The sequence below is a fragment of the Ictidomys tridecemlineatus genome, chromosome 11 (genome assembly GCF_052094955.1).
Source record: "Ictidomys tridecemlineatus isolate mIctTri1 chromosome 11, mIctTri1.hap1, whole genome shotgun sequence".
In the NCBI taxonomy this organism is placed as follows: domain Eukaryota; kingdom Metazoa; phylum Chordata; class Mammalia; order Rodentia; family Sciuridae; genus Ictidomys; species Ictidomys tridecemlineatus.
In genome coordinates this window covers 62,446,148-62,464,842 of record NC_135487.1, presented here as the reverse complement: position 1 = coordinate 62,464,842, position 18,695 = coordinate 62,446,148, and the positions used below count along the sequence as shown (strand labels likewise).

General features: G+C 34.1%; 1 protein-coding gene across 2 annotated transcripts in view; it reads right to left on the bottom strand.

Moving 5' to 3' along the window:
- Window positions 1-2,048: 2,048 nt before the first annotated feature.
- Window positions 2,049-18,695, bottom strand: part of Ifi44l (interferon induced protein 44 like) — a 32,601-nt gene continuing 15,954 nt past the window's right edge. For both annotated transcript variants that reach the window (XM_078026546.1, XM_078026545.1), the window contains exons 5-9: window positions 9,106-9,258; window positions 7,118-7,289; window positions 3,463-3,563; window positions 2,969-3,143; window positions 2,049-2,813 (exon numbers count right to left, since the gene is read on the bottom strand). In XM_078026546.1, coding sequence (XP_077882672.1) covers window positions 2,800-2,813; window positions 2,969-3,143; window positions 3,463-3,563; window positions 7,118-7,289; window positions 9,106-9,258 — 615 coding nt within the window. In that variant the 3' untranslated portion in view covers window positions 2,049-2,799. The remainder of the gene's footprint in view (window positions 2,814-2,968; window positions 3,144-3,462; window positions 3,564-7,117; window positions 7,290-9,105; window positions 9,259-18,695) is intronic.

The following is an 18,695-nucleotide window of genomic DNA, read 5'->3' as shown; positions in this document are numbered from 1 at the left end:
CATCAGATTGAGCTATATCTTAAAAGATGATTATTCATCAACTCATCTCTGAAGTATTGGAGCTCACTTGGTTCCCTCCATCAATTTTTTTCATTATTATCTTATTGTGAGCCTACCTTTTTCTATGAGGAAGTAACATGATAATCCTTAAAATTGTCCTTCTAAAAAAGATATTAGCTTATGTATCATCCAGTACAACCCCTCTTGCTATTTTATTCAGGTAGAGGTTGGACAAGTTTGCACAAAGAACTTCTATTAGAAACAATCACTTTTTAACACAACAACCTGGTCTATCCACCCAAATCTCACAGGCTGAGGCATTGATGCTTAAGCTGTTTCCACAGCTTTAGCTGTTTTAGGATGATATGCTACCTTGCGCCATTCTTATGTTTTATCTACTATGTCCCTTAGCACTATTTTTAGAAGGAGTTTAGTGACTTTGACTGAGCTATATAATTAGTTTAATGTTAAATTTTGTAAAATTTCAAAACTCCTGAGTAGCCTCTAAAATATGGTCAGGTGATAAGTCCCATCATCCTTAAGAGTGGTAGAGAAAGATGAGAGGACCCACAAAATTAGGGAAAGTCCCCTCCCAGATAAAAGAGAAGGCGCGGGCTCTCTCTCGTCCAGCGAGAAGGTCCACAGAACAGGGTAGAGGAGAGTGTGGCTGTGGAGTCACTAATCAAGACCTCCGGAGACCAAGCAGGAAGCAGGTTTAATTTTATTGTGCAGTTACCAAGGCAGTAGCTAAGCAGATTACAGGCAGCCACCAATGCAATTGCTGCTAACTGTCCTTGCAGCGACCAATTGAAGAGTGGGCCGTGGAACAAGCACAAGAACTGCAACACATGGCCTCACATCCAGGGCTGTGCCTTCAGGGTAAGCAGCCTGCCACTCACATCATGCCAGGCACAAGGGGAATGACCTGCCACTCAGATGCCTTTAACATATGTCATGTATGCAGTATTCCATGCACTTGTCCCTACAAGAGAAGTTTCTCCCTACTTAAAGCCCTCTCTCACCAAACTATTCCATCTTAAATTCCAAATGGACATTTAATTCCACTGCATGCTTATATTCCTAAAACATTATAGAGCATCATTTTGCTACTATTTTCCTCTTTAGCACAAAAAGGAAACTTAAAGTCTCTACATTCATGTCCCCAGATACTGTGGTTCACAAGTTCAGTGCCTCGATGTTTCTTCCTCTTCACCTCTATAGTACTTCCTGCTCTTTCTTTCAGGATCGCTCTCTCCTACATAAAATTGCTCCACAGCTACCCTTAATACAGAATAAAGAAGCCCCACCTTCTGTCCAGATGTTTTCCTGGTCTGCCTCATTCACATTGTGGAACAATGGTTAATCTTCCACACTTTCAGACTCTGCCAAACCACAAGGGCTGTGGCTTATTTTTTTCCTCTGGATCATAAGGAGACAAATGCACCTTGCATTTTATATTTATTCTTACTACATACACAGAATAACTCTTCAGGTTGCCCTCTGCTTTTGGTCTCAAAACTTACTTCTGGCTCTAACTGTCCATTTCTATGACCATCCTGTTTCTAGACCTTGTTTAAGGACCCCATCTCTTCCTTTGGATCATGGTTCCCAAACATTTACTTGAGCCCAGCTTCACGTGCAGCTGTACTTTAAGAACATTCATTTTCCCTTGCCTAGATCTAAGAAATTCCAATACTCTTAATACCTAGAAGTAACCAGGAGAGACTAATTTTGATTAAATGTAAATTAGATTGTTAGAATATAAGTAACCATTGAAGCAAAACATTTTTGAGAAATTGGAAGAAGAGAATTATGAAGCCTTTACAGGTAAAAAAATAACTGAAAACTATTTGGGGGACTTGTTTTTTTTTTTATTGATAGTCTTTACTGATAGTTCTAATTTTGACAGCTACCAAGAGGACTTCAGAATCATCTGGTCACTTACATAAGACAACCTTCTTATTAACTTACAATGGTAACCTTATTTGATCATTCCACTTTGGATACATGACTAGGATAGTTTGGAATTCAAATGAAATCAGGCACAGTTATCATTTGAGGAAGAAACTTTATTTTTTCACAGAAATAAAACACTAACTTGTTAAGAAATACAGGCTCTTTTTAATTTACATTAAATTATTTAGAGATTCATATTTTCATCCAGAGACAAGTAAAATACTTTCCCCCTGATATTTCCATTTGTTCTCTTCAGCCTTTCATTCTCTTTGCCTTCCCATCTATATGGAGAAATATTTAAAGTAAATGTTACTCTGGAGAGGATAGGAGAGAAGAGTTATCACGGGTATGCTTGTGTATTATCAGGTACTACGCTAAGCTCTGTGAATACAAAGAGACAAAACCCAAACCCTGTTTCTCAAAGAACTCACAATATATATAGAAAAGTAGATATCTATCTAATCACTTTATAATCAGTATTCAATGTGATCAGAACTCATATAGTTACATAAAGTGCTGTAGATGAGTAAGTAAGGATTTTGCCTGAGAAGGGTGAGAAAAGTGTCACAGATACTAAATTGTAAATGGTTCAGAAACATGGAGAGTAGGTTTGTGGCAGGACGTATCTTGGGACACCACTTCTCAAGGATCGACCTTTGGGTTGGTCTGAGGAGTGACTGATCCTATCAGCCATCAGTTAGATGTTGTCTAGGGCAGAAGGCAAATCAGGAGCAACAGCAGATGTGAAGAAGGTCATGAACAGATGGACTGGGGCATCCCAGTCTAGAGTTGTGCCAAGAGTCAGAATCCAGGCAGCTAATTTCACTGGGAGAATTTAAACAATTATGAACTTTCATCTGAAAAGAAAACAAAGGAGCAGAAATGAAGCATCTCTTCAAACACAACTGTCAGGACTAGTCAGACAGGCCCCATCCACGCAACTGAAGTATAACTTAAAGTTTTTCAAAAAACACCAGTGCCTTACAAGAGGAACAGAAAGAGCCCAGCTTACCAGTTTCCTCAAGAGGCAAGTCCTCCAAGAAGTCGTCTGCAGCCCGCAGCATCTGCCTCAGTACAGAGAGGATCAGAACATCCTTCATAGGGTCCAGCTCCCGCTCTGAATCATAATTTCTAACCATCAAGATATTAGAAAGAGGAATGCCGAGCATTTGGTTGATTAACATTACCTGTGGAAAAACGTATTTAAAAAGCATGTCATATTTGAAATTTGACTGTATTTTAAATAATATCCAAGAAACTGAAAAAGCCATAGCTTGATAAATTCTCTTCAGAATGTAATTATAATTCAGAAAATTATTGTTTTAAAAAAGTATAAAGTTGAATAAGCCAAGCAATTGATTCCAATCCTTTGCCTTTGGATACGTTGTGTGAACACACATACACACACACACACACACACACAAACAAACAAACACACATACACACACACAGAGTATGATTCTGATACTATTACTATAATATCCAATTACAAACAACATTCTTCACCTGGTTCCAAGAAGTCATCTTTTTTGACATGTTTAGAAAGTTGTCTTGAAGAACTTCATCACAATCATTCACTTTAGTAAGTAAGGCTACATGTGCTACACCTGTATCAAACAGATAAATCTGTTATTTTATATCACAGACAGCAATATGTCAAACAAGTAATTAAATTGTGTGAAAGCCACTCTATGTAAGGTAATTTTAAGAACTGGAGAATGAAATAGTCCCAGTAAATCTCACTATGGAGCCTGAATTTCTTCTCAAGGATAAATGCTTTTTCTTCCAACATGAAAGATCCACCTTTTTAAAAAAATTTTCTTACATACATGACAATAGTGGAGTGCATTACATTCATAATTATCCATTCACAGCACAAGTTTTCTTAACTCTGTATATAGAATATGTTCCTTTTAAATACAACTACATTTGCAATAATTGCAAAAATCTACTCTCCCATTCAAACTGTGTTCTAAAGTTGTCACAGGAGTAATAGTGCTTGCTGTACTCGGAGAACTAAAAAACAAACAAACAAACAAATAAACAAAAAGAGAGAGAGAGAGAGAGAGAGAGAGAGAGAGAGAGAAAGTGAGGAACACTGTGAGCATATACCAACGCAAATACCTTGATATCACAGCTCCAGTAAGAAGCCACTACATTCTGCCTCAAACCAGAGACTGGAGAAATAATTCATACTTGGCTTCTAAACTTACCAAAGTTCTGTTTTGCTAGCAACTGCTTCCAAGGAAAAAAGAATAAAATTAAGGTTTCCCAATATCAATCAAATCTCAGGATGTCCTAAGACTCCTTTACCAGAGCTTTTAGAAATCTTGTATTTCTAATTCCTATTACTAAAATGACTGTCTTCACTTTAGTCTCTTTATGTAAGTCCCAGGTCAATAACTAGCAAAGTTAGCAAATTCTTTCCATTAAATGCAGCCAAAAAATTCTGGGCATTATACATAAATCAACAACAGAAACTGAAAGGTGGAGAGAAGACACAACGGCTAGAAAGGTTGGGAACAAAGAAACATTCCAGAGGTGGCTTTCGTAGGTTTTCTTTTCAACACATACATCCCAAATTCCCTGCTGGAGAAACCCACAACCAGGAAAGGTCAACTAGAACTGGAAAAAAAAAAAAGAAAAAAAAAGAATCTGATCTCTCTAGCCAGAGCTTTAAAAAAGGGCAACCTAGCAAGATGAGAACTTTCTTACAATGGCCACACTACTCCAGCTAAGTACTACAGAAATAACTTCAGCCCTACCCCATGCAACCGGTTACTTTAGTGATCTCAACAGAGGCTACTGGGGATTTTGGACATCTACCACACTAGCAATAATGAGTCATCCTCCTCTCTTTCTCTGGCAGTGTTGGGGGAGGCCAAGTGACAAGCTTCTGTGATGAAGGTCATATAAGAAGAAGTAACAAAGTGCCCTGCCTCCCAAAGGCCTCACGGGTTTTCCCCACTTCACTGGTGTTAAGAGGGTCTGCTAAAACACAAGGTCTAAGTAAGATCCAGAGCCCTGTAACATAATTTCTGAAGTATCCAAGATATAATTAAGAATTATTTCTCACATCATAAACCAGGAAAATTTCCACTTGAATGAGAAAAACTAATCAGAAGATCCTGATACCTAATCAGATGAAAAATATTTTTGAATTATTTGGCTAGAACGTTAAAGCACAATTATAGACACACTTAACAATCAAATAGGAATGCACTTGAAACAAGTGAAAAATAGAAAGTCTTAACAAAGAAATAAAATATATGGAAAAGAACACAATGAAAATTATAGACATAAAATAATATATAACCCAAAATGAGAAAACACACTGGATATGGTCAAAAGCAGAATAGAGAATACAAAAAATCAGAGGCTATAAAGATATATTAATAGAAGTTACCCACTCTAAAAAATAGCCAATAGAAACAAATAAATAAATACACAGTAGGATTATGAAAAAGGATCTAGAATTCATGTTTTCAGAGTCCCCGAAGAAGAGAGATGGAACAGCTAAAAATAATGATAATGGAAAGAAAAATTGGCTGGGAGAAATTATTTGCAAACCATATATCTGACAGTGGACTCATATCTAGAACTTAGAGATCTTTTCAAACTCAACAGTAAGAAAAACAAAAACAAAACTCAATAAATAGTTCAACCTAAAAATAAGTAAAAGCCATGAAAAGATACTTTACTGAAGAAGAAATACAAAAGAAATAAGCATATAAAAAGGCATTTGATGTCACTAGACAAATTATAATGAGATATTACTATATACCTATTAAAAGAGTTAACATTGTTTTAAAATTAGAAATAATATAAAATATTAGAAAAATGCAAATAATACTATTACAATAATAGTGGGAATATATATTGGTACAGTTTTACCTGAGAGTAACTTGGTAAATTTTTAAAAATCTAAATATACACTTACTATATTTTACTCAGCAATAATACCCTCAGGGATCCATGCCAGATAAATGAAAATATGTATCTACAAAAAAAATGTATGCTAATATTTATAGAACTTATATTTGCAAAAACTAAAACTGGAAGCCATCAAAATATCTTTTGATAGATAAGGGTTAAATAATTGGTATATCTATACAATGAAATATTAGTCAACAATAAAAAGAGTGAACAATAAATGCATGCAACATCTTGGATGGACTTCAAAGAATATTAAGCCTAGTCAAAAAGGCTGACAGAATATATGATTTCATTTACACAACAGTCTCAAATTGCAAAAGATAGTAATGGTTGTTTCTTAGGGAAAGTATATAAGCTCTGCTCAAGCTGTTCTCAGGGCTCTATCTCTCTTTGCTATAGAGAGCTCGGGCCCCAGCATGCTGGTCTCCAAATAAACCCACCCTTCTGCTTTTACATAAAACAGTCTCTTGTGGTCTCTTACTCCGACTTTCGCCGGACCCTTACAATATGATTTCATTTACACAACAATCTCAAATTGCAAAAGATAGTAGTGGTTGTTAATAGTTAAGCATGGTGAAGAAATAGATAGTATCATGAGGGAAATGTTTGTTTGTTTTGGTTATCAGAGATTGAACCCAGATGTTCTTAACCACTGAGCCACACACCCCCCATTTTTTATTTAGAGACAGGGTCTTATCAAGTTATTTAGGGCTTCACTAAGTTGCTGGGGCTGGCTTTGTACTCACAATCCCCCTGCCTCAGCCTCCCAAACACTTGGATTACATGCATATCCATGGTACCCAGCTGAGGGAAGTCTTTATTGTGATGGAATAATTCTGTATTCTGATTGTAGTGACAATTACATGAATCTACATGTGATAAAATAACATAGAACCATGCATGTACATTGTAATAACGTCAGTTTCCTATTTTAGATCTTCCATATCTATAATCACATAGCCTGCGAAGGTGACCCCCAATTAAGCCACAGGAAAATAACATCAGAAACAACTATAGCCAATGTAGTCTTTAAGTTCTTAAAATTTATATATTTAAGGCTTTCTTTAGGTCAAGCCTTTGAATGAGCTCTACGTACTATTGCCACCAAACCCAGGGCTCAGGAAATTGGGTAAAGGGTGCATGGAGCCTCTCTGTACTCTCTTTGCAAATTTCTGGACATATAAGTTATTCCAAAATTAAAAATTTTTGACATGATGAGACTCACCACATTTTAATACTTCTTCATGAATTTGTTTGAGCTTTGCTACCATTTCAGAGGAGAGACTCTTAATAGAGTTGATGTCTAAGACATAAGCCACACAGTGAATCCGGTCCTTCAGTGACGGAGAGGTGATAAAAGTAGGATGCTTGGGTGTGATTGGATTAAAGGGATGAAACTGTTATAGAAACATAAAATAACATTCAAAATTCAGCCTCCATCATTAAAAATCACCACCACTAACCTACAACCTGAAACTATCCCTCTGCTGCCCCAGCTACTCCTTCCCCACATCAATCATACCCCTTTCATTCCTCCTTTCCACTATGAACAAAATGTCATTATAATATCTTTCTTATAGAAAAAGACCTTCATTCTTTTTTAAAAATGATTATTAGGGCTGGGGATGTGGCTCAAGCGGTAGCGTGCTCTCCTCACATGTGTGTGGCCCGGGTTCGATCCTCAGCACCACATACCAACAAAGATGTTGTGTCCGCCGAAAACTAAAAAATAAATATTAAAATTCTCTTTCTCTCTCTCTCTCTCTCTCTCTCTCTCTTTAAAAAAATATTTAAAAACTTAATGATTCTATGACTTTAAAAATAAATGATTATTATACACTGTATATATCGAAGTTAAGAATGCTTTAGAAAAAGCTAACTTAAAATTCTAGCCTCCAGAAATAAATGATATTAAAATTTGTTTTATACCATTTAAGACTCCTCTTTAAATATTTTACATGCTGAAATGGACTAAAGGATACAGATAAAAAGAGAGAAAATATATACTAAAAATGTCATTTTAACTAAAATGCTATAATTTCTTTGAATTTTGCAGAGGGAAAATAAACTGAAGTGAAACAAAAGAAATGTCAACTTTCAAATTAATGACTCCTTAACATAAGACAGTAATCTTTCTAATATTAAGAAAATGCATTAAAAATCACAGAAGTTTGGAAATGTGTCGGGTGTTGACTGTATTTCAATACTAGGCTGAACTGATTGATTCACTGCTACACAAATTTAGTTAGCATGCCCATGCTTTCTCTCGTCTCCCTGCTCTGTTCTCTTCCCTGAATCTTTAAATCTTCTTTTCCCTGACTAGATTGAGAGCTCACTGAGAAAATGAATTGTGTTTATTTAACTATGCTTTTTTCAGTAGCTGTCTTCATGTCTGGTAAAAAAAAAAAAAAAAAAACAAAAACAAAAAAAAAACGAGTTTTAGTAAGTAGTTTTTGAATGTCTAAATCAGAAGATAAAAGTTCCCGGTCAAGCACAACTAAGAGTCAATGGAGGTCACTGTTTAGAAACTATCATACCCAATACCAAAAGGAAATACAATAAAGGTTAACTTTTTGAGTGTTTGCAGTATATAAGCTCACCTAATATTATCAGCCACCCTTTGAAGTGGACACTATTTCATACATTTAAAATGAAGACATGGAGAGACAAGTATGTTAACTTGTTTGTAGGAGCATATCTAATTAGCAGCAGAGCCAACCTTTGTATTTCTAGTATTTCTTTTTCTGTGCCTTTCACTTAGCATAATATCTTCTAGGTCTACCCACATTGTCACAAATGACCTTTTTGTATATAGGTTTGTACTAGTAAATTCTAAGCACTTATGCTATAGCATTTCAAAATAATGTGGTTAATTGTTCAATATATTGCCTAGATGATCAAAAAAAGAATAAGAAATTAAACTACAACTTTACTGTTGATTCACATAATTATAAAGAGTGATATAAACAATATCCCCATGACCTTTTCCTTGAATTGAGAGGAGAAGATTCTTGCCTTTCGGCTTTATTTCTCAATGGTATAGACAAGAACAGTAGTGACCCTGCTTTTCTTACATGTGTACTAACTCATCTAAAGTGGTCAATTGATATTGGAGTCACATTGTGACAGTTGAAATTGTCTTGTGGGGTAAAAGTTCAATGACTAGTAGTAATGAAAATGGTTTGAAATGGCTTATAATTGAAGAAATCTTACTTGGTATCTGTCAGGAACACAGCCTTTTAAGATGTAGGGTATGTCATCCATGCATAGTCCTTCATCATCTGTCTCATCCAACCCCATGGAATCACACAACATAAATGGAAGATATTGTCCATCTTTTCCATCTTTAACAGGATATATCCTATACTGTAAAGGAGTCACATTAACATTCATTTTTTAACTAATATTCAAGACAGAACAATAGAAAGAACAGATAGTGTTGAATGTTGTAACACAGTGGTCTTCAAATATTTTAGTCTCAGGACCCTTTCAAAGTCTTCAAAAAATACTAAGTATCTCCAATATGAGATTCTATCTATAGAAAATGGACATACTATGAATTAAAGTTTTAAAAAGTTAAGGTTTCTTTTTAAAAAAATAGATAAAATTATAAGTATTTATCCTGTACAACATAATGTTTTGAAGTATATATACATTGTGGAATAACTAAATTGACATATACATAGCCTCATATCATTATTTTTGTGATGAGAAATTTTACATCCCCTCTCTTAGCATTTTTAAGAATAAAATGTTATTGACTGTAGTCACCATGCTGTGCAACAGATCTCTTGAACTTATTTTTCCTAACTTAAACCTTATATCCTTTGGCCAACACACACATCCCTCAAACCTGTCAAACCAACCTGGCCCCTGGGAACCAACATTCTACTATCTACTTCCATGAAATCAACGTTTTTAGATTCCATATCTGAGATAATATAGTATTTCTTTTTCTGTGCCTGTCTTTCACTTAGCATAATGTCTTATAGGTTTATCCACATTGTCACAAATGACAGATTTTTCTCCTTTTTGATCCCTGAACAATATTCCATCACGTACGTGTACTATATTGTATTCCTGCATTCATCTACTGCTGTACACTTAAATTGATTCCACATCTTACCTATTGTGAATAATGCTGTAATAAATAAGGGAGTACAGATGTCTCTTTAAGATATTGATTTCATTTCTTTTGACTGTACACACAGTAGTGGATTTGCTGGTCATATCGTAGTTCAATTTTTAGTTTTTTAGTTTTTTTTTTTTTTTTTTTTTTAGGAAAACTCCACACTGTTATCAATAATGTCTGAACATTTCCACCAGCAAAGCACAAGTATTACTTTTTCTCATTTTTACCAACACTTGTTATTTTTTGTCTTTTATGATAGTAGGCATTCCAATATAGGTGAGGTAGTATCTCATTCTGGTTTTAATTTGTGTTTCCTTGATGATTAGTGATGCCAAGTACTTCTTCATATATCTGAGAATCATCTGTGTTTTCTTTATTAAGAAATACTGATTAAGGTCCCTTGCCCATTTTGTAAAGCAGTGTTTTCTTGCCTTTGAGATATTTGAGTTTCTTGGATGATTTGTATATTAACTCCTTTTCAAGAGTATAATTGGCAAATAGTTCTCCCATTCTGTAGATCATGTCTTCAGTCTGTTGACTGTTGCCTTTGATGTACAGAAGCTTTTTGGTCTGATGCAATTCCATGTGTCTTTTTTTTTTTTTTTATGTTGTCTGTGTTTTCGGTGTCACATCCAAAAAAAATGGCTATCCAAACCAATATCATGAAAGTTTCTCCCCAGGTTTTATTCTGGTAGTTTCATAGTTTGAGATAAAACATTTAAATCTTTAACCCAGTTAAAGTCCGATTTTTTATATGGTATGTGAAAATGGTCAAACTTCAATTTTTTTTGCCTTGTTCATACAGTTTTTCTAATATAAATTATTGAAGGGACTCTCCTTTTTCTATTGTGTGCTTATGACACCTCTCTTGAAAATCATTGTATATTTCTATGTAGATTTATTACTGGGCTCTCTATTCTGTTCCATTGGTCTATGTGTTGGTTTTTATGCTAGTACCACGTTGTTTGGTTCACTATAAATCTGTATTGGATTTTTAAGTTAGGTAGTATGAGGCCTCTAGCTTTCTTGTTTTCTGAAGATTGTCTGGCTACTTCAGACCTTTCATGATTCCATGTGTATTTTAGATTTCTTAAATTTCTGTGAAGAATAAATGTGTCTAGGTTTATGTAACAAGGACTGCATTGAATCTGCATGTCATTTTGGGTAGTGTGGTATATTAACAATATTAACTTTCCAATCATAAACACAGGTTATCTTTCAATCTATTTGCTTAACTTGTTTCATCACTTTTATAGTTTTCAGTTTAGAGATCTTTCACCTCCTTGGTTATATTTATTCCTACATTATTTTTAATAACTGTTGGTTAGAATTGTTTTTTCTGGATTGTTTTTTCAGATAATTCACTGTTAGTATGAAGAAATACAACTTATTTTTGCTTCTTGATTTTGTATCCTGAATTTATACTAAAATTCATTCATTAGTTCTAACAAGCAGTTCGGTAGTTTTAGCAGATTTTCTATATATAAAATTATGTTTGTTTACAGAAATATTTTAAAACTTACAAATTTGGATGCTTTTCATTTCTCTCAATTCTTCTCTAGTTGGGAATTTTAGTACTATGTTTAATAAAGAAGTAGATTAAGTAAGCATCCTTACATTGTTTTAGATCTTAGAGGAAAAACTTTCAACTATCCCTCATAAGTATGACATTAGCTGAGAGTTTGTCATCTATGGCCTTTATTATGTTCAGGTACAATCTTTCTATACCTAAATTACTCAGGTTTTTATTAGAAGGGAATGTTGTATTTTTGTCAGAAGCTTTTTCTGCATCTATTGAAATGATCATTGGTTTTTATCCTTCATTCTGTGATGTGTCTCATTATTTTATATATTATATATATATTGAAGTATCCTTGCATCCTTGGGATAAAGCCCACTTGATCATGGTGAATGATGGGAATGATTTGGATATGTTCGTCTAAAGTTCTCTTTTCTTCTATTCTTTGTAGTTTGGTTTGTTTATTTTGGGGCTTGTTTGGATTTTGTTTTGTTTTATCTGGCTTTAGTATGAGGGTACGGCTGACTTCATAAAATAAGTTTTGAAGTACCCTTTCAAATTTTTGGAAGCATTTGAGAAGAATTGGTATTAGTCTTCTCTAAATGTTTAGTAAAATTTGGCAGTGATCCAGCTTTACCATCCTCTAGGTATTTACCCTGAAGATTTAAAGTCATCTTACTACAGTGATAACATGTTTATAGCAGTACGGTTCACAACAGCCAAATGATAAACTGCTTTGGTGTCCATCAACAGATAAATGGATAAAGAAAATGTTATATATACATACATACATACACACACGATGGAGTTTTATTCAGTCACAAAGAAAAATAAAATTATGGCATCTGCAGGAAAATGGATGAAGCCAAAGAACATCATGTTGTATGCATGTACAAATATGCAATAACATATTTCATCAATATGTACAACTATAATGCACCAATTAAAAATTGTGGAGAAAAAAGAATTCAGCATTGAAGCCATCAGCTCCTTAGCTGCTCTTTGAAGACATTGTGGACTGAATTTTCCTTACTTGTATTGCATCTATTCCGATTTTCTACTTCTAAATTATTCAATATTAGAAGGTTATATCAATGAATTTGTGTTTCTTCTATGTTATCTATTTTGTTGACATGTATTTTTCATAATAATTTCTTAGGATTCTTTGTATTTCTGTTGTGTTGCTGTACCATAAAGTTAAATTTCAAGCCCCATGTCTTAGTTTTGTGGTTACCATGTGGCTTACAAAAAAAAATCTTAACAAGATTTTTTTTATATTATTATATAACAAGTTTTTGTCTGTTTGTTTGTTTGTTGTTTTGAGACTGGGTATCATACCCCGGGGCTCATTACCTCCAAGTTTCCTTTTTATGTTTTATTTTTATTTTGAGACCCCAGGTCTCACAAAGTTGCTAAGACTGACCTTGAAATTGCACTCTTCCTGCCTCAGCCTCCTAAGTCACTGAGATAACATGCACCACCATGCCCAGCTATAACAAGTTACTTTTAAATTGATGACAATTTAACTATATCATAGTCAAAAAAGTAAAAATAAAAATAAATCCTCTTCATTTTTACTCCTCTATGTTTCCACCACATCTTTTTATAATACACTTCCCTTAACAAATCATTGTACCTATTATTTGTAACAGTTTTGTCTCTTAACTTTTAGACTAAAAGTGATTTACAAACCATTAAACTATTAGAGTGTTCTAAATTTGACTTTACCTCCTTTTACCAGTGAGTCTTCTAGTGTTGCCTGTTTGAATTGCTCACTAGTGCAGTGTGCTTCTCTTTTAACTTCAGTAATTCCCATTAGCATTTCTTCTGTGGTAATGAACTACTTCCTCTTTTATTTCCCTGAGAAAGCCTTTATCTTCTCTTCATTTCTGAAGGACAACATTCCTCATTCCTCGGTACAATATTTGTGGAGAAAGTGTCCTTGTGTCAGCCCTTAGAATACATTATCTCACTCTCTCTTCACCTGTAGGGTTTCTGCTGAGACGTCTTCTGGTAGTTGATTTGAAACGCCTTTATGTGTCATTTGCTTTTCTGTTACTGATTTCAGAATCTTCTTTGTATTTGAATTTTGACAGGTTGCTTATGATGCCACAGGGTAGTCTTATTTGAATTAAATCTAACTACAGATCTTTGACCTCCCTTAACTGGATAGTTATATCTTACTTTGGCTATAGAAAGGTTCATGAAACTATTTCTTTAAATAATTTTATATCTCTTTATATTTATCTTTCCCATCTCTAAAGACTCAAAATTTCTTCCTTTGAAGCCATCCCATAAGTCCCATAAGCTTCTTTATTCCTTTCTATTTTTTTTCTTTTCTGAGAGTTTAAACAACCTATCAAGTTCACAGATATTGTGCTTGATCTATTCTGCTATTGATACTGTCCACTGAATTTTAAAAATTTTTTCAATGTATTTTTTCAGCTTCATAAATTGTTTGATTTTTTTAAAATTTCCAATTTCTATTTAATTTCTCATTCTGGTCACATTGTTCTTCTCATTTTGTTTTCTTGAAGTTTGCTGAGATTCCTTAGGACTGATATTTTAAATTATTTGTTCAGTAGGACATACTTTCTATTTATTTAGAGTCAGTCTCTCACCCTAATAGGGTGGTTAAAATAAAACTGATTTAATACTTTTGGTGATAAACTATTTCCCTGATTGTTCTTGATCCTTCTGGCTGTGTGTTAATATCTGGTCATTTAAAGACATATGCCCTTATACCAATAGTCACAGGCTGACTTTCTCTAAGAAAGCCTTTCAAAAGTCAGCACATCCAGAGTTTCTTGGCAGACCATCGGACATGGTTCCAAAGCCTGGACACTGCATCCAGTGTGGTGCTACAACATGACAGCAGCCTGAAACTCAGTGTGGCCATAATGATGATATGGTGAGCTTAAATCCTGGAGCTGCAGAAGCTTCTGTATTGCTAAAGCCTGTCCAGAATCCATGATCCCCAACAGTGGTGTAGGCCAGAGACTAAGTCCACCATGCAACATTGATGTCTGGGGCTGTCTTTTATCCCCCCATGATCCAGAGGTTCAGCATATGAGTACTGGAACTGGACTTTACCAAAGTAGTCTCAGTGCTAGAGCCCAAGGGAAAGTCTGGTGATCACTCCCCTCTCTCCATGCTGTGCTTCTGAGGTTGGGGTGAGGGACTGAGGATCATGTAAAACTTTCCTTCCTACCTTCTCCAATCTTATTATTGTGCTACTCCTAGGTCCTGTAATTTCTCACCTGGTTTTCTTTGCTCTTGAGAAGGTGTTTTCATAAATGGAAAATTGTCAAAATTGATGTTTCTATGGAGAGATATGGTCACTGAAGGGGCTTACTCTGCCACCCCTTCAGTCTTCCTTTTCTGACGTGTCTGTCTATCCTTCGTTTTCTCATATGTCTTAAAAAATAAAATTCCGAATAAATGTTAAGCTGAATAACATTTTCTTGGAAAAAAATCAGTGTATTTTCCAAAAGCAATTTTAGAACAGAATGGCATTGACTTAGTTTTCCCAATCAATTTAGTGTCTAAATTAATAGACAATATTTGGATTTTCATATCTGTTTCTTATTCAATCTGTTGTGTCCAATTGTATTAGCTGAAGTCTCATCAGGCATCATATGATGATATTTTAGTCAATGAGAGATTGTATACAACCTTTGTATAATTTGAGTATAATTTTAGTTATAAGGGAGCTAAGAAAAAACCTTTGCCTTCTGACATCATAGCTCAATGCATTTGTGGTGATCTTGATGTTAAAAAAACAACTGTATTGTTGTTACTTAAAAATATAGCGATAAAATCATATACAGTATGCGATATTTAATACTCAATAAGTGCCTATGCTACTAGTTTATGTATTTACTATACTATTTTTGTCATTATTTTAGAATGTATCTCTTCCACTTATTACAAAAATGTTAATTTTAAACAGCCTCAAGCAGGTCCTTCAGGAAACAATTCAGAAGAAAACCTTATTATCATAAGGAGATAAAGCTTAATGCAGGTTACTGCCCCTGAAGATCTTCCACTAGTACAAGATGTGTAGGTGAAAAACAAAACATCAGATTATTCTGACCTGTGAAGGCCTAAGCTAATGTGTATGTTTGTTTTTAACAAAAGTTAAATAATAAAAAATTAATTTTAAAAAATGGTGGAGAAAGGATATTAAGATAATATTTTGATATATGCTGTGTTCGTGTTTAAACTGAATATTATTACAAAAGTGTCAAAAGTTAAAAAATTTAAGCTCATAGATTAAAAATGTTATAGTAAACTGTTTTGTGAGGTGTCCCCCAAAAAGTCACATGTGAGACAATGCAAGAAGGTTCAGAGGAGAAATGACTGGGTTGTGAGGGTCTTAATCCAATCAGTGAATTAATCCCCTGATAGGGATTAACTGAATGGTAATTGAAGAGGTAGGGTGTGGCTGGAGGAGGTGGGAATTGGGGTGTGGCTTTGGGGTGTATGTTTGTATCTGGCAACTGGAGACCTCTCCCTTTGCTTTCTGATTGACATGTGAGCTGCTTCCCTCTGACACACTCTACTGCCGTAATGTCCTTCTTCACGTCAAGCCCTAAGGAATGCAGCCAGCCTTCTATGGACTAAGACCTCTGAGACCATGAGCCCTCAAATAAACCTTTCCTCCTCTACAATTGTTCTGGTCAGATCTTTTAGTCAAAGCAGAAAATAAAACTGATTAAAATACTAAGGTAAATTTATTATAGAAGAAAAAAATTGTGTATGGTGCAAGAGATTGAACCCAGGCCCACATGCATGCTAGCCAAGCATTCTACCACTGAACTACACCCCTAGCCCCCCAAAACTGTTTTATAAATTTAGTGTAGCCTAAATGTACAGTTTATAAAGTCTACAGTGGTGTATAGTGGTATCCTAAGCCTTCACATTCACTCACTGCTCGCTCACTGACTCACCCACAGTAACTTCTAACCCTAATAAATGCACCACTCCTGATAAATGCGCTGTAAGTAACACAATTTTTTTTTATCAATATGCTATAGTTTTACTAAATAGTTTCTATGTTTATTGTGTTATGATTGCCTACAGCATTCAGTACAGTAGCATGCGGTACAGATTTATAGCCTAGGAGCCATAGGCAATCACACATATTTTTGTTGATTAGTAGACTATACAATCTAGGTTTATATAAGTACACTCTATGCTGTTTAAACAATGACAAAATCACCTAAGGATACATTTTTCACCTAATGTTCCTATCATTAGGTGACACATGTCTGTATGTAAGAAAATCTAGCCTCACATACATATATAATAGGAAAAGGAAGGATTAATTCAATAGCTTTCAGATAATCATGGATATCTTTCTTTAATAATATATCAAAGTTCCACAAGTGACAACTTCTTAAATATTTGTTGTAATGCAGAATCTGTGATAATCTCATCCTTGGTCACATTAAATCTACTGGTCAATCTTAAATTTTGAATATACCTTGTGCCCAGGAATGATTTTTAATTTTTTTTGTAGTTGTAGATGGACAGAATGCCTTTATTTTATTTGTTTTTTTTTAATTTGGTGCTGAGGATCAAACCCAGTGTCTTACATGAGTAAGGCAAGCACTCTACCACTGAGCTGTAGCCCCAGCCTCAGAAATGATTTTAACTTGATACTTTGATCATTTGTGAACATTTATTCTCTGCATTATCCTGATGTTCTAAGTATTGACAACTTACCTCATACAATATTGAAACAATGCATTTATATAGACCACCACTAATCCCATCTTATCTCTCTCTTGGTGTTGGGAATCTGTCAAGGTCAGAGTGGTAGATATAATTTTTTATATTATATATTAATATATAATATAAAAATTATTATATATTTTATATTATTATTATTATATATTTTATATTTCTAATTTTCTTAAAAGCTTAAATTTTATTATTGGCAGCAAAGACTGTCTTATTATTTCCCTTAGAGTGATAGTCTCACTTTGTATATTTTTTAAAATGTGTCAAATATCCAAGTATGAATATGCAGGTGGATGATCAGTCTTACCTTCTAAACTTGATGTCATATGAAAAAAAGTTTAGTTCAAAACTACATTTCTACAGTTCTGTTCCTAAAGAAAGCCTCTGTATCTCATTATGCTTTAGAAGCACCTTATATGCCCTTCACATTGCATCACAGAGTATTACCATGATGTATGTTCAAAATTTAAGAAACAATTATAAAATTAATCATTGTTAGTGATTCTTCAAGAATATTATTAAGTAAAACTGATATTTGGGGGATTTCTTTTTTCCTATCAGCACAGTAGTGGGGAAATTACATTGTTGGAGGCCACAGCTTGATTTGTACTAAGGTATCAGCAAGTAAAACTATGTTTATATAACCAGTTCAAGTGTTGGTACACTATAAAAAGTAAAAATCATCTTAAAATTATTCTCAAAATAGTTCTGAACTCACAGATATCCTTAGAGTATCTCAGGGACAACCCCGCATTCAAAAATTTACTTTAAGAAGAACAACTTTAACCAAATTTTCTTCCTAGGTAAATTCAATGTGTTCACAAGAATGTTTTCCAGAAGACCTCTGAAAATTTTTAATTAATTTTATTTTTTTGGATAGATACACTTCTAACATAGGAACAGATATGAAGGATTTGAGAAGAACTAAAAAAAATTTTTAGAGACTCCAGACACTTAATCACAATTTTTCCATTAGTGGAGACAGCACTGGTACAATATTACTTCCAAACCAGAAAGTACAGAACCTGTCTTTGGCAGATTGTAGTCCACCTTGAAGTCAAAAACTCCCATTAGCCCATTAAATACCTAGGAATAATCTCACTGAGATTATGATCCTGGAGAATGAGTCTTACTCATTAAAAGAATTACATAAATCATTAAGTATATTGAAAACTTCAGGAACACCAATATGTACTTTCATAATTTTTTAACCATTAATTTGGTTCCTTTACCACTTCAGTTGTTCAAAGAGAAGGGTTTCCAAGCAATAAAATACTGTTTCCCTCACAAAACCTCTACCCTATATTACTTCAATTTATATAGTATTTCAATTTCATTTAGAGTATAGGATCTAAATTTTCTCTTGAAATAATATCTTTAGGGTTTTGATTTATAAAGAAAGAA